The sequence below is a fragment of the Acyrthosiphon pisum genome, chromosome A1, assembly GCF_005508785.2.
Source record: "Acyrthosiphon pisum isolate AL4f chromosome A1, pea_aphid_22Mar2018_4r6ur, whole genome shotgun sequence".
Classification (NCBI taxonomy): Eukaryota; Metazoa; Arthropoda; class Insecta; order Hemiptera; family Aphididae; genus Acyrthosiphon; species Acyrthosiphon pisum.
Genome location: NC_042494.1, coordinates 72,646,235 through 72,662,917, shown reverse-complemented (window position 1 = coordinate 72,662,917; position 16,683 = coordinate 72,646,235). Strand labels below are relative to the sequence as shown.

The 16,683-nt window shown below is 28.4% G+C and overlaps 3 protein-coding genes across 5 annotated transcripts in view; 2 read left to right on the top strand and 1 right to left on the bottom strand.

Moving 5' to 3' along the window:
- Window positions 1–4,434, top strand: part of LOC100167063 (apoptosis-inducing factor 3) — a 7,536-nt gene extending 3,102 nt beyond the window's left edge. For 2 of the 3 annotated variants that reach the window (XM_008181024.3, XM_008181025.3), the window contains 10 exons: window positions 1,354–1,461; window positions 1,635–1,695; window positions 1,768–1,946; window positions 2,021–2,194; window positions 2,255–2,421; window positions 2,941–3,065; window positions 3,127–3,257; window positions 3,333–3,664; window positions 3,739–3,952; window positions 4,018–4,434. In XM_008181024.3, the coding sequence (XP_008179246.1) occupies window positions 1,386–1,461; window positions 1,635–1,695; window positions 1,768–1,946; window positions 2,021–2,194; window positions 2,255–2,421; window positions 2,941–3,065; window positions 3,127–3,257; window positions 3,333–3,664; window positions 3,739–3,952; window positions 4,018–4,253 (1,695 nt within the window). In that variant the 5' untranslated portion in view covers window positions 1,354–1,385 and the 3' untranslated portion in view covers window positions 4,254–4,434. The remainder of the gene's footprint in view (window positions 1–1,353; window positions 1,462–1,634; window positions 1,696–1,767; window positions 1,947–2,020; window positions 2,195–2,254; window positions 2,422–2,940; window positions 3,066–3,126; window positions 3,258–3,332; window positions 3,665–3,738; window positions 3,953–4,017) is intronic. The other variant, XM_008181026.3, reaches the window with a different exon arrangement.
- LOC100574113 (ribosomal protein 63, mitochondrial) lies at window positions 4,332–8,149 on the bottom strand. The gene is made up of 3 exons (XM_003241859.4): window positions 7,919–8,149; window positions 4,818–4,929; window positions 4,332–4,619 (listed from the first exon to the last, which is right to left on the bottom strand). The coding sequence occupies exons 1-3, from the start codon at window positions 7,972–7,974 to the stop codon at window positions 4,467–4,469; spliced, it is 321 nt and encodes a 106-aa protein (XP_003241907.1). The 5' UTR covers window positions 7,975–8,149; the 3' UTR covers window positions 4,332–4,466.
- Window positions 8,150–8,308: 159 nt separating this feature from the next.
- Window positions 8,309–10,483, top strand: LOC100162952 (dnaJ homolog subfamily C member 21). Its single transcript, XM_001943295.5, has 2 exons — window positions 8,309–8,503; window positions 8,641–10,483. The coding sequence occupies exon 2, from the start codon at window positions 8,663–8,665 to the stop codon at window positions 10,403–10,405; it is 1,743 nt and encodes a 580-aa protein (XP_001943330.2). The 5' UTR covers window positions 8,309–8,503; window positions 8,641–8,662; the 3' UTR covers window positions 10,406–10,483.
- The last annotated feature ends 6,200 nt before the right edge of the window (window positions 10,484–16,683 follow it).

Sequence of the window (16,683 nt, the reverse complement as noted above, 5' to 3'; positions counted from 1 at the left end):
GCTTGCACCGTCATAAGATTGAGCAACAATTTTTAATGATTTCATGTCAAAATTGAAATGACATAATGATATCTTAAAATAAAATTACATTGTTAAAATTTAAAACTATAGATATTTTAAATTATAAAGACATTGGACTTGGGGGTGCTTAAAATAGAGTTGTGGGTGCTTAAGCACCCCCTAGCACCCCCGTAGTTGCGCCACTGTTAGCGTGTATCTTTAACATTCCTTATTTTAAAACTATCAGTTGAACAGAGTTCATATCAAAAGTCAAAAGTGTTAATATTTTTAGTGTACAACCAACTACACTTTACCTACATACTATACTATTTAATTTGTTTTGTAAAGAATAATTGTAGACTTACAATTTTTTACCAAATAATTTGATATTGTTATTTTCTATACACAATGGAATTTACAAAATATTTACACTTATTTTAAGATATTTATAGTTACCACAGTTATTCACATTATTTTACTGTATGCCTATATTGACTTTAAGTTACATGCTGTGTTTGAGAAAAATTAGTGAGACAAATAAATAATAACAATAATAATATAACTACCCTCAGAAATAGATCCAGATTTACCCATCTCCTTTGTTCCGAATAGTTTTTCGTATATAATGATATATCATTGAATTCATATTTAACACTTTCATTATAGTGACCTCAACTACGAGGTAAACTCAAATCCTACTTTAAAACAGAGTGAGTTTATAGATTATTTTTTATTACAAATACAACAATAATTAATAGGTTGTTAAAATATTACCTTTATCATAATATTATATTTTTTTTTATAAAAAATTATAATTTAAAAGATTTTATCCTCTTATGAATTGGTAATTTTTCCACAATTTATAGTATCTATTTTTAAATTTAGCAATTTAAAGGTTCAAATGTTTGTTTAAAGTTTAATTTTATTCTATATAATGTACCAAATCAAACTTAAAATATTTGCATGATAAAATAATTAATTCATATGCCTCACAGTGTGTGTGAATGTCATCAAAATCTATGTTTGACACCACTTTTGCAATTCATTAGAATTATAAGTTATCATAAAAATCATTTCACCATGGGTAATCATACTCACATAAATAACATTCAATATAATTAACTACTCATTATGTTTGTATAGGTATACATATTATACATACATACATATATATATATATATATATGGATACTAATAATATTAAAATTTACCATTTGATTAGCAAAATGCTATCATATCATCAATAACTTATCATTAAACTATTTAAAGTGAATTCTTCATACTCATTTCGTTCACATTTAGGTATAAACAAAAAATAAGTTGATTCATTTTTTTTTATGTGCATGCTTTCAGGCTATTAATCCGGTATATCATACAGGGATTGAATGTTATTTATTCGAAGACTAGTATTTAGAAGTAGTATACATTCCCAATCGCGTGTGTTTTGCAGAACAATGTCGGGTGTGTGTTTGTTTAAATTTATTGTATTTTTTTCATTTGCTTTTTGGTAATTTTTTTTTAATTTCATTAAAATGCACACTTTATTCTAATGCTTTAAAAAAATATTTATTTATGTATAATAAATTTACTCATTATTCTTTTTATGTGATGATAATTATTTTATGTATTTACAGGTCCTAATGATGATGTCATCGAACAAATTGTATGTAAAGAAAATGACATTCCTGATAATGGGTAAATCAATAATTGTAATATTGGTACATAACATTTAAAATTACATACGTTTTTATTTATGAAAAATAATAGAATGCAAGAATTTGAGATTGGAAACAATGGCAACAAAGTTTTAGTCGTAAAACAAAATAATGAATTTTTTGCTGTCGGATCGAAATGTTCACATTATGGCGCACCTTTAGTTAAAGGAGCTCTAGGAAATGGTACAGTAAGATGTCCTTGGCACGGTGCTTGTTTCAACTTGAAAACTGGTAAAACAAATACTTATTAAACATGATGTCAATTTAAAAGTGTTTTAAAACCTTTATTTTTTTTTTATAAACAGGTGACATTGAGGATTTCCCTGGTTTAGATAGTATTCCAAGTTTTAAAGTTTCTGTAACCAATGGTAATGTAAAAGTATCAGCCAACAAGTGTGCACTTGAAAACGCTAAATTTGTGAAACCATTAACTAAACGCAATCCAGAAAACAAGTGTACATTCATTGTTATTGGAAGTGGTAATTTAGTTATTTTATCATAAATTAAAATTGAAATGTAATATGGAACTATTGCTCTAGGACCTGCTGGTACAGAATGTGTAGAGAAATTAAGACAAGAAGGATATGATGGTCGATTGATATTGATCTCAAAAGATGCTTATTTACCATACGACCGAACGAAACTGAGTAAAGCATTAAATTCTGATGTGAATGGCATATTGTTACGTTCTCTACCCTTTTATGAAGTAAATTATTTATATTAAATTGTATAAGTGGTTTGTTATATTTTAAAACTTAATGTATAATATAACAACATTTTTTAGTCAAAAACTACACTGCCGTGTCATAAGCCACTAAGCAGTAACTCCAAAATCTTAGTTTTCAGGAAACAATAAAACAGTATTGGGACATAGTGCTAATTTGTCTATTATCTCATTTTCTTATCAATTTATATGTATTTTTAATGAGAAAACCCTTAAATTTTATTACGGGAATCGATAGAGGATTAAAATATCTATCGATAGACACCAAAAACTCGATTTTGAGAAAAATTGAGTTACAGCTTAGTGGCTCATGACAACAGTACAGTAGGTTAGGTACTTACTTTTTACTTATCTGTTACATGTTAAAATTTTTCATTATGTATTGTCCTAAAATGTCTATAAATTAACCAAATTTTTCAAAAAGCCATAAAACTTTATTTTTGTGTATTTTATTATTGTTTAGAAACGTTTTAACAGTTTTATAATCTTTATATTTTTCAGTCTGGAGACATTGAACTTCTAACTAAGACTAGTGTAGAATCAATTGACACAAGTACAAAAGTTGTATATTTATCAAACAATGAACAATTAACATTTGATGCTCTGTTTATCGCCAGTGGAATGACGTAAATATCCATTTAACTAAAACTATTAGTATTTATTTTTCTAATAATTAAATATATTTAGACCTCGTTCTACACCAGAAGTTTCCAAGTATGACAATGTATTTACATTACGCACAATCGAAGATGCACATAAAATCCATCAAAGTTTATCATCTGATTGCCATTTAGTCGTTGTTGGATCATCATTTATTGGTAAAATTAAAATTTTTAAACTTCAATTAAAGTTATTACATAAGTGAATAATGAATACAATAAAAATAAATTTAGGTATGGAATTAGCTGCAGCAACTTTTTCTAAAGTAAAATCTGTGCACGTGATTGGCCGTAGTGATGTACCTTTCAAAGAAAGTCTAGGAAAAGAAATAGGTGAACGAGTCCAGGAATTATTTGAATCCAAAGGCGTAGTGTTTCACATGAAAACAAGTGTAAAAAATTACATTGGTTATAATAATCGACTATCTGAAATAGAATTGTCTGATGGTCAAAAGTTAAAGGCAGATGTTTGCATCATGGCCACTGGATCAAAAACTAATGTTGAATTTTTGGCTGGTTCTAATATTGCGATCAACTCTTCTAATGGTACAATTGAAGTTGACAAGGTGTGAATTTTTTTCTTTACCAGATTTGAGGGAATTAGTGATAACATAACAAAATTTTTTTTTTCAATTTATAGTATTTGGAAACCAATGTGAAAGGAATCTTTGCTGGTGGAGATGTTGCCAATGCTCCTGTGTACCCCTCTAATATTAAATCATCCTTAGGTCATTGGCAGTTGGCTACTTACCATGGAAAAATCGCTGCCTTACAAATGCTTGGCAAAAAAACTCCTATTAAGTCTGTTCCCTTTTTCTGGACAGCATTATTTGGCACTAGCATAAGATTTGCTGGTATGTTCTTTTTTCTTTTTTTTTAATCTATAAAGTGAAATATTGTATATTTTATAATTTCAAAGGATTCAACCATGGTTACACTGATGTTCTAATTAATGGCGATCTTGAAAACTTCAAAGCTGTGGTATATTATTGCAAAGGAAATGAAGTAGTGGCAGTAGCAACTGTTGGAAGTGATCCAATTGCTGCACAGTTTGCTGAATTATTGGGAAGTGGTAGAACATTGAACAAAGAACAAGCAATTGACAATAAATGGTTGACTGAGGAAGAAGATACAGTTGTGTGCACTAGGCTATGATTAACCGTGCCTTGAATCAAAATTATAACCTTAATTTTTTTTCAATATTTTGTTAAGTAGTAACTTAAAAATGTCGCATATGTATTTAAATGTTTATAATCACATTAATTTATTTTACATTTTATTTTCCTTCATACATTTACAGACATTAAAGTAAACATACAAACTAAGTTATAAAGAATCTAATAATTAAATATTTTTTTTTGGAAGTTCTTAGTAACTTTCCCATCCATCCGTTGACCTAAGATGACTTAAGTGATTTTCAATTGACTTGTGTTTTCCAAATTTTTCCGCTTGTAACACTTTCCATTTCCTCATCCATTTTTCAAAGCGACCTTGTTCTTGCGAATGCCCATATGACTCTTCCTGCAACAGATTTTAATTCTTAACTATCTTAAATCTTAATACAAGTTTAAAATGAAACAGTGTTCTCGAAAAATTTAAATACAAATATATTAATTATTAATATATCATAGTATCATACATATTACTATGAGAATTAAAAATAAAAAACTAATCGTTGACAGAAAAATATACCTAATACCTATTTCTATGCATATTTACCCTGGTCAAATAAGAATGCCGAAGGTAAAACATGTTTTGTTCTTCTCGTTGAAGATCTCTAAGTTTCTTATGTATATCTAATCCAGTAACCGGTTTGACCAGGCGATGTTTACTGTAACAAAAAAAGTGAATTAGATAGGTAGAACACAAATATTTATTTATTTTAACTTTATAACTTAATAGCTTAAATCCTCATACATAATTTAACTAAAAAACGTTCAAGGTACTCATAATATTTTATGTTAATCTTTTATAAATCTATTTAAAATTCTCAGTGCATAGTATGATTTATCAATTTAAACTTCAATACCTATATTATTTATTTAGTTCAAAAATTGCAAGTATAGAAAAAAAATTGATTTTAATAATATAATATCTAAAAATTGTACATTAATATATATCGGAGGCATTATTTTAAATAAGTACCAAAAAAAATTTTTTTGGATAAATTTAAAAGAACAGTGAATACGTATAGGTACTCTATCCAGAGAGAGAACACATTCCTATACAACACCTTGCCATCCAAACAAATTCCTTGTGGCAGAATGTCGTGTTGAGATGCATAGAAGAACCAACTTTTGTCGGGCCACTGTATTCTCTCGCTAGACATAGTAGACACAAGACAAAATGTGTAAAATTATTGGTACTTAATGAAATGTTATACAGATACACAATGTAACAATATTATAGATACAAGTTTTTTTATGGTAATAAATTATAAAACAATCTACAAACATGTTTTTGACATATTAGCTTGCAAAAAAATTCATCATTTGTTCACAAAATGAGTATAATTATTTGAAGATTCTCAGGGGTTCCGTGTCAGCAGGCAGCTTCTCCATTCAAAAGGAACCAAGCTAAACTTCATTATGATCACTTAAGCGTATGATTCAAATATTGTTTGGATTGTTTAACCCAAATAAATAAAGGAAAGAACAGGATTATTATTTATTACCTACTTATTATCAGGGCTTGGCCTGAATATGGCTGTTTTAACAAATATTGTTTATTATTTCATAGCAGATTAGATGTTTTTGAGCATATTTTTAAATTTTTTAGGAATATATTAATATTTTTGGACATATTTCAAAAACGTGTTTTGGTTGAGTGAGTGGTTCAATCTTAATCTGAACAGAGTATAGTATAGACAGAGGTTAAAGTGGGAGACGCAGGAGGACTCAGTCTCCCTACCTCTGACGGTGGTTAAAAAGCGTCCCGTTTAATAAATTAAGACTATAGTAGTTTATACATAAAATTATATATGGAACGCTTAAAACTATATGGAGACATTAGTCCCCTCTGGAATTTTTTCTCACTTTAACCCCTGAGTATCAGTGGCGTATTTACAGGGGGGTCTAAGGGGTCAAGACCCCCTCCCTCACTGACTCATGTTTCGTACATGTTAAATGTTGTGTTTTTACATGACTAAGAAAAACAAATTTTATCATATGATACGAAGGATTTTGTAAAAAAATTTCGAAGCTTCAGTTATCAACATTTTCAATTAATATTGTGACTTTTTTATCAGTTTGGTTCCGAAAATGGTTGCAAAATACCGAGTTCATTTTTTAATTCAAATATTTTGTAGTTTTGTACATTGCCAGTATCTACAGCCACTCCAGAGGGATCTTTTTCAACCTTTTTAAGGTTGAAAAGTTATCTAAGATCAACTATGAATGAAGTAATGTATTTTAGGAAATATTTTTATAAATGTTATGCTATAACATAACTATATTATTAGATTCTGAGCGGAGCAATGAAGCAAGAGGTTTTAAAATGGTGTTTATTTTTTTTTTTATCCTGTATACAAAATTTTTACCAGAAGGAGTGCTTCGATTTTAATACATAGTACGTTATCTTTTAGCAAATTGGATCAAGATGGTACTTTAAGGAGGTCATTTTTTGATTTTCTCAATAGTTATTTAATGCTATGTAAATTTATTATTTAATAATTAATAACTCAAAAATTTCTAATTTTCTTATATTATGGTATATTTATTTAATAAAGGGTAATTTGGTGGTGTGGGGGGCTTTTCCCCCCTCAGTTCTGTTTTCTAAAAATTATCTGGACCCTCCCCATGACAAATTCTTAAATACACCGCTGCTGAGTATAGATATTAGATATTTATATAGGTAAACAGTAAGTTTTGTTAATAGTGTGTTATGACCGTAGTAGTATTGATTAAATATACAGGTTAGGTATTGGTAGTAAGTACATGAGTTAAGTACTATAGTAGAGTGCCCAGGATTTTTAGGAAAAGTCAAATATGCCATCAGCCAAACAAAAAAACGTGAACAGCAAACTGCATATAAATTTTCTGTAAACTTTGTTGCCATGAATACCAGTTCAATACTGGTACAGTACATATGTACCGCTGGACAAGTAATTATTACTAATTCTACTTAATGTTAAATAGTTCCTAAACTGTATAGTGTATTTAAAAACCGAATGAATTTTTATTTTATTGATTCTGTTCTTCAAATAAATAATATTTATTTATTTAAGTAAATACGGTTATCTTTTAACTAGGTATAATAATTAATGTGAGTATTTAAAATAAACTTTTTTTTTTCTGACACATAGTACAAAGTGTCAATCTTATTTTATAGTATGTAAAATATATCATCCATAAAATGTAATTCTTGATAAATTGTTTTTTTTTTTCAAAATAGACAATTAAAATTGAAAAAAAATATAAATATATTAAAACACAAATGTACAAAAGTAGACATAGCTAAATAGGTAATAACAGTTAACAGTATTTTAGAGGAATATTTCAGTTTGATGATATTCAATGGTCATTAAGATTGTAATATAATATTTAAATAATTAAATACTGAAATTAATAAAGTAGGTAAATTGTTTTTAACTATATAGCAAATTCTAGCTTTCATATTATTGTGATTCGTATATTTTAATTTATATTTATAATAAACATTACCTAATTCCTAATGGCCAAAATTAGTTACCTACATAATGTTACATTTTTTTTTATATATATTATACAATTTAGTTATCTATTGTAACACTGAATATCGACATAATATCATAGTATGGTTTTGAATTGATTTACATAATTACACAGAAAAATTGAACGTACCCTTTGAAAATATGACCTCTTGGTAGTTTGGTCCAGAGCACATCCGTCAATCTCATATTGAATTATTTGGTAAACTTTTTATTCAAAAGGAAAAAAGTGAAATTAGGTATATTAATTAAGTATGATCCGCGAATTAGCGACTAAATTCGTACGCCGTAAGATTATTCAAGTATTCACTTTTCAGGTTTCACCATGCACACGGGATTACGGGAATAAAGATTTATTATCTATGCAGTATGCACGGGCCACGACCGGTGCAGTGATAAGCACTTGTACTTACCAGCTTACCACTTTTCGGTTGACTGCCCACAACTGGTAATTGGTAGGTACTCGGAAATGTTTATTAAATGAAGATTAGAGATATCACTAATCTTCGTGGTTTATTATAAATGATAAATGATAATAATATAAATTATAAACTTTGGGTACTTGGGATCAGGGTACTCGGTAGTCGGTGTCGACCTCGGATTATTGGATTGTCCAATATTTTAAATTTTCAGTCTAAAATTCAATATATTCGTTTCATTAAAAACCCTAAACAGATCAATCAGAAAATTATTAAATTTTTGAAAAATATAATATCAGGTAAATATTAATGTTTATATATTTGAAAATTTATTTTTTTTATGAATGTAAAAATAAATTTGTAAGCATAGAAATTAGGATTATTTTTTTTCAAATGACCTCTATTTACTAATATTGTTATGTATAATTATTTTTAGGCATAATTTGAATGAAAACACAATGAAGTGTTTTTATGAAGTGTTGGAAGTGTCACGCGATGTCTCTGCTGATGATTTGAAAAAATCTTATAAGAAATTAGCATTGAGGTGGCATCCGGACAAAAATCCAGATAGTGTTGACGAAGCTAAAGAACAGTTTCAATTAATTCAGCAAGCATATGAGGTACTAGGTGACCCACGTGAACGCCAGTGGTATGACAACCACCGAGAGTATATTATTAATAGTGGCGATACACCTGTTAATGAACTTAATCTTTTTAAGTATTTTTCACCTTCTTGTTACAAAGGTTTTGGTGATGATGATAAAGGATTTTATTCAGTATACCGTGAGGTATTCAATACTTTATTGGTCGAAGAAAGTGTTTATTTTGAAGTAGATCCTGATGATATTCCAACATTTGGTCGATCAGACAGTGACTATACTGATATTGTGCGACCATTCTACAACTTTTGGTGTGGTTTCAATACACATAAACCATTTGGATGGTTAGATGAATATGACATACGACAAGCCCCCAACAGACGTGTAGTCAAATTAATGGAAAAAGAAAATAAGAAGATTCGCGATAAAGCTAAGAAAGAGCGTAATGATAAGATACAAGCATTGATAGAATTTGTACGTAAACGTGATAAACGATTAAAAGCATATGCCGAGACTCTTAAGTTAAAATCAGCGGAAAACAGTAAGAGAATCGAAGAAGCAAGACGAAAAAGAATAAAAGATAAACAAAAAGAAATGGCCAATTATAAAGAATCTGATTGGTCAAAGTTTTCTAATGTAGAAGAGGAATTAAAAGTAATTGAAGAAAGCCTTATTGCTGAATACGGTAGTAGTGATGAATTTGATTCAGATGATGAAACGGCTAACTGCTTATACTGTGTGGCTTGTAATAAAGTATTTAAAACAGAAAAAGCATTTCAAAACCATGAAAAGTCTAAAAAGCATAAAGAAAATATCGACTTTATTAAAGTCGAGATGTTGAATGATGAAAAACTGCTTATTGATGAAGAATCTGATAATAATAATAGTTCTGATGACAACAGGCAAAGTCATTCTGATGAAGAAAGTGCTGTAGACGAAGCAGAATACGATAGTTCTAATAGCAATGAGGAGTCTTGCAACAGTTTAAGTAGTGAAACTGAAGCTAAGGAATTTAATAAAAATAAAATAAAAAATATCAATCTATTAAATGTTCAAAATGATATTGATACAGATGATGTATTAGAAGCTGATTTAAGTAGTGAAGAAGAAACAGCAAATATAAAAAGAAAACCAAGTAAAAAGAAAAAGAAACATTCACAGACCTTTGATGAAGTTAATGTATTATACTGTTTGACATGTGATCAGTCTTTTAAAACTGAAAAAGCTTTACACAATCATCAGACATCTAAAAAGCATAAAGACAATGTTGTGCTGATAAGTGCTAAAAAGACTAACGATGATGATCATAATCCTATACCTGATGACACCGATAATTATTCAGTGCCAGAAGTGGAGACCGAAGTAGCATCGAAAGAGAATCAACCTCAAGAAGAACCAACAGCAGAAAAGTCAACGAAAAACAAAAAAAAACAAAAAATAGTTGAAACCCCCAAAATCAAAAAGTCCAATCATGCGTGTGGTGTTTGTTCATCAGTATTTTCATCAAAAAACAAACTACATCAACATTTAAAAGATGCAAACCACGCAGTTCTAAAAACAGAAGTTGTAAATGATCGCAAGTGTAAAAAAAAAGGAAAATAATTACTATAGTATCGCATTTTTTTTTTTTTTTATGTGTTTTGGTGGATTAATTAAAAACTTTTTATATGTTTAGTATAATTGTTATTACTTATTTTAAGTAACCTTGTTATTTCATATAACCTTTTTTCAATGACTATAGTCTATAGGACCTAGGTTTTATCTAGTAGGGATCTATTTAATTCTTAATTTTAAAAAGGAAAAAATTCTGTACAAAAACCTTTAATTGTATTATAAATATTATCAGAATTTTTATTACTAGGTTTTTCTTTAATTATTACAATTGGTAAATATTTATCATGTATATACTATATAGCATAGTATTGTTTTATAGAGGTTAATGTAGAGGTATTGACATATACTTTGTACTGATTTACTTATATCATTGCAGTGTTGTCAATTTTTCCATTCAAAATGTTGTAAGTTGTTTTTTAGTATATCAACATATTAAAATATAAAGCTTACACATTGTACAACAAATTACTTGTTTTACTGTCTATGATCTATGTACAAACATTAATACAATTACAAACCATTTTACATAAATTTATAAGCTGCAAATTTTTATATACTAATAGTACTAACTACTAAGTAATGTGAATAGGTGATCTACATAATGAATGAAAATTTCAACTTTCAAGTCATGAAAATTTCCCGTTTTTTGTTTTAGTGTTTTGCCGCTTAGTTTCAATAATGTGTAAAACTTTACAACAAAACTATGAATTACCAGTTAGCAGATTTATATTAATACTCATACTTATAAATATGTTTAAGTAGGTTTAAACATTTTAATTTAGTTTAGTTTACTGAGTTTACTCCAAAAGTCCAAACAGCTTTTTATTTATTAAATATAATATTTATAACATTTTAATTTTTTATATAGAACTATAAAACCCGTTTACACGCAAGATAGATACATAATAATGTATTATAACTCATCAGTCATCCTTGTTAAGTACTTAAGTAGTTACTTTGTTCACATATCAGTTTATCACAATCGCATCAAAACTAAACAACTACCAATTCATTTTTGTGTGTTTAATGAAAACTTGAATTAGTAATAGTTAGCTGTATAAAATATAAATGTATAATAGTCAATAGTATGTCTGCATAGTATGTAACGTGAGCTCGCGCGTTAACCGTGTATAATTTGGGAGTCCTTGAGCCATCTGCGGTGTGGGTGAGAACTATGACGGGGTGACATTTTATTGACCTGTTTACGTCCGTTACTGTAATAATTTTAAATCGTTAAAATTCGTTTTTTTAAAACTATTTTTTATCGTTATTATTTTATAAGATTTTCACTGTTTTGACAACATAATATAGGACCTATATACATTATAAATTTTACATTCATAAGCAGAACGTTATACGGAACAGTGACGAACTGGCTCGAAAAGACCTAGTCCGCGATGTGGAAAAAAGGGCCCCCAACAGGCAAATGGAAAAAGTTTTTTGACTAGCCCAGAACCAGTGTTGGGTAGTAACGTAACCAGGGGCGGACTGGCTATTTTTGCCCCGGGGTGCAAAATTAATTAGGGGCCCGTAATTTTTTTTCAAACCTACCTAAATTAGGAAAGAGCCCTTAGTTTTATAAGTAAACATAAAAAAAAAAAATTAAGAATAACATGTTGTTTATTTGTAGAGATGTTGAAATATGTTATTTTATTTTTATTTTGTATAATACCGTATTATACCAGTATTATACCGTATACCGACTGTGGTAATCGGGGGCCCGGATCATAAATACAAACGGGGGCCCGGGGTGCTAATTGGTGTATAGCACCCTGGGCCAGTCCGCCCCTGAACGTAACGAAAGTAACGCGTTACTGTAACGGCGTTACTTTGCTTGTAACGCGTTACGTAATTTCATTAGAATTATTTCCACGTAACGAAAATGTAATGAAAATTACTTTTGAAAAGTAATTTCTATAGAATAACGCGTTACAGTTTCGAATTATTAAGTAAGTACCTACCTACCTATATATTGAGAATTGAAAAAAAATATATGTATAATGCGGGTATTATTATGTTTACCAATCTTAACTCGGCACAATTCAGTTTTAATGGTTTTGATATTTGAAATGTCTAATTGCACCGTAAATCACGAGAACAGTTAATTAAATTTATTGTTCCTTTAAATAGGTTTCCTATGAATATAGCTTGTGTGGAAGACTACATATTTTTATATGATTCTATTTGATAAATTTTGTCAAAATTCGAACTTTAAATGCTTATAAAAAAAAATTGTGCCTATGTATTATTAATATTTTTCAACTGCTGTTGTAACAATACATCAGGAGCCTCGCATTAAATTTTCACATTTTTTTACCCATTAAATACAATCGTATTGATATTTAGGTATAGAAAAAAAAACTAAAAAAAATGGAAAACTAACAATGTCCGTGAACAGCTCAAAAAGAGTCAAATTATTTTCAAAATTGTATAGTGTATAAAAAATGAAAATATAAACATTCAGTGAAATTATCTACATTCATTCGTATTTTAATTACAACAAAATAAGGAAATCGTTACATGAGGAATCGAGTGAATATCAAAAGTTGTGAAAATATGAATTTCAAACGCTCATAAAAATTTAATTTGACTTTATTGTAGACATTTTTTTTCGATAAAGGTAGACAAACTTATAAGCAATCTTGCAAAACATTTTCAAATCTTGGATTTAAAAAGAAAAATTTTTATGAATTTTTAACTCAAAATAATTTGGAAATTTTCGTCATTTTTACGTATTTTGTCAATATTTGAACTTTAAATGCTTATAAAAAAAAAATGTGACTGGATTTTTAATTTTTTTCATCTGTCTTTTAAACAATATATTATTAGGAGCCTTCTATTCAATTTTCAAGCTTTTGTACCCAACAAATAAAGTTTTATTTATATTTATAGAATAAAAAACTAAAAAAATTTTAAACTGAAAATGTTCCTAAACAGCTCAAAATAAGTCAAAATATTTTTAAAAAGGCATGGTGTATAGAAAATGCTGATATAAATATTTAGTCAAAATTTCACGTATCTACAGTCATTTTTTTAGAGTTACATCAAAAATCAAAATCGATTTTCGTGAAAATGCCCGTTTTTCTTTAATTTTTCTTTTGTTTTTCACAGCGCTTTTGAAAACTACTGGAAAATTTTTACTTTTGACCACCCAAAGTACCAACTAGATTTACTTTCCTATCAGAAAAGATACTCTTGAAGAAAATCCAAGCATTTTTACTGTCCAAAATGTGATGTCAGACACAAAAATTAAAAAAAATTAAAAATTAAAAAAAAACATATACATTATTGTAAAATCAATACATTCATCGTTTAACTCAGAATCTAACACAGATTAAAATTGTGTCAAATTGTGCACGATTACAATACTTGTCCAAATATATAATAATTCAGTTACAATCAGTGATAATGCGAATACCAAGTCATACGCATACGTCCGTATAAATATAATATAATATTATTAAATAGTCACAACAATTTTTTACTATTTATAATCAATATTACATATTTGTATATAGACGGCTATTAAATTCGTAGAATGATAATGATGATGACATAATTTTTATAATTATTGATAACTTCTAAAAATTGTAAACAAAAATAACGTTTCCTGATTTAAAAAAAAAAAGTTTATTTCGGATATCTATTTTATATTTACTCTAAACGAATAATAATAATATAAATAGGTAGAAAATTAGGGGCCCCCAATTATCATAATTAAGCCGGGGCCCCGTCCGCAATTGCGGACTAGCGGTCCAGGCCAGTCCGACTCTGATACGGAATATTATATCAATCTATAAAAATAAAATTTCAAACAAATAGATCATTAAATATTTTACTAATTTTAGTGATAGTAGAGCACTACATAGTTATGGCTGCGGGGGGATATGTGGATATGATAATTCACCGAACTTTATGTTCCCCCTAATATTTGACCACAGTTTACTGGTAGCTGCAATCGTACCTACCACCAACAATGAAAGTTTTCATTCAAAAATAAATATGTCGTTTTACACTAGCAATCCTAATCATCCTAAACATCTGTAACTTTGTTGATACTTGATGTGTTAGTTGGGAGTCAATCTGTGACAGTGACGTATTTACGGGGGGGGGGGGTCAAAGAGATCAATCCCCCCTCCCATAGGCTGTAATGCTGTATATAATATGCAACATTTTTCGGAGTCCTAACTTAAGGCCTCTAGCTTTAAAAGCGGGGCTATTGGATAAAATCATATTATACCCCCCCATAACAAAAACCTAAATACGCCACTGATCTGAAACTTACCTATTAGTATTATGACATAAAATTCAGAAGTAAAGTATTCAAAACGAAGAAAATGTGTGAAAAAGAATTGCTTATTAGACAACAAATGGCAACACTTAAAGAAAAAGAAATAGGGAAGTTTAAGTTCGTTTTTTCCAAACCAATAACCTAAAATAAAAAAAAGGTTGGTAAGTGGATGTCGCTTTGCTGTACAGTAGGTTACAAGTGGGTCACTGTATAATGGATAGTATTAAATTTGAATTCAATGATATAATATCACTGTATAAGAAAAACGATTCTGAGCGAAGACTGAATCTAGGTATAAGATATATTATATACATATATCTATGGTATTAAAAAAAATTGACCTATAATAAATTCCAAATTAATCATATCACAATTTCCATTGGGCATAAGCGTGCGCAGAATTTCTGGCTGGGTACTCATACATAAATACATTAACACACAAACATTTTACGTACATACAATATTCATATACTCACACCTAAGTTACAAAAACTAATTTGGATGGGGTAACCTCATTTAACTATATTTACCGTGGTAAAAAAGTATTTATTATGTTTGACTATCAATTATAATAATAATAATATTGAATATTGAGGGGGGCCGGGGGGAGTTCGCAGAGTAGTCAAGTGCCTACCATGACTACCCCGTGCGCACGCTTATGCCATTAGGTACTTATAACGCGTTATACATCAACAACAAACCGTGATACACTGATACTATCATAGATATATAAAAGTATACTTTAGAAGTTTCAAGTACTCACGAATAATATTATACAATCATAAGAAAATAACTAAAATAGTTATTCTAGGTTTTTTAATATGTAATTACGTCCAAATTTGAACTTAAAATGACTATAAAAATAAACTGTGCTTACCTATGTATTTTTCTGATTTTTTGGTAACAGAATTAACTATTTACGTGGAATCGCGTTTTAAATTTTCAATCCTTAAATATAAAAGTTGAACATTTTTTTACACTTTTTGGCTCAACAGATAAAACTTTATTGATACCTATTTATAGAAAAAAAACTAAAAAATTGAAAACTGACAATGTCTGTAAACAACTCAAAAAGAGTCAAATTATTTTAAAAATTTTGTCGTATATAGAAAATGCTAATATAAATATTCAGTGAAATTTTCAAGTTTCTACAGTCATTCGTTTTTTAATTACAACAAAATAAGAAAATCGTTACATGAGAAATCGAGTGAATATCAAATGTTGTAAAAATATGAATTTCAAACGCTCATAAAAATTTAATTTGACTTTTGCTTGTAGACATTTTTTTTTATGGAAATGGTAGACAAACTTATGAGGAATTTTGTATTAGATTTTCAAATCTTAGATTTAAAAAGAAAATTTTTGATGAATTTCTAACTCAAAATAATTTGCAAATTTTGGTCATTTATACGTATTTTGTCAATATTTGAACTTTAGATGCTTATAAAAAAAAATTGTGACTATGGATTTTTAATTTTTTTCATCTGCCAATGAAACAATATACTAGGAACCTTCTATTAAATGTTCAAGCTTTTTTAACCAACAAATAAAATTTTATCGATATTTATAGAAAAAAAAACTAAAAAAAATGGAAACTGAAAATGTCCGTAAAAGCTCAGAATAAGTCAAAATATTTGGAAAATGTTATGGTGTATAGAAAATGCTAATATAAACATTCAGTCAAAATTTCATGTGCCTATGGTAATTTGTTTAAGAGTTGCACCAAAAACCAAAATCAATTTTCTCGAAAACAGATTTTGTGTATAAATTCCCGTTTTTCCTTAATTTTTCTTTTGTTTTTCACGGCGCTTTTGAAAACTACTGGAAAAATTTTACTTTTGACCCCCCAAAGTATCAACTAGATTCACTTTCCTATTAGAAAAGAAACTGTTGAAGAAAATCCAAGCACTTTTACTGTCCTAAAAGTTGATGACAATCACAAAAAAAAAAACACACACACATCATTGAAAAATCA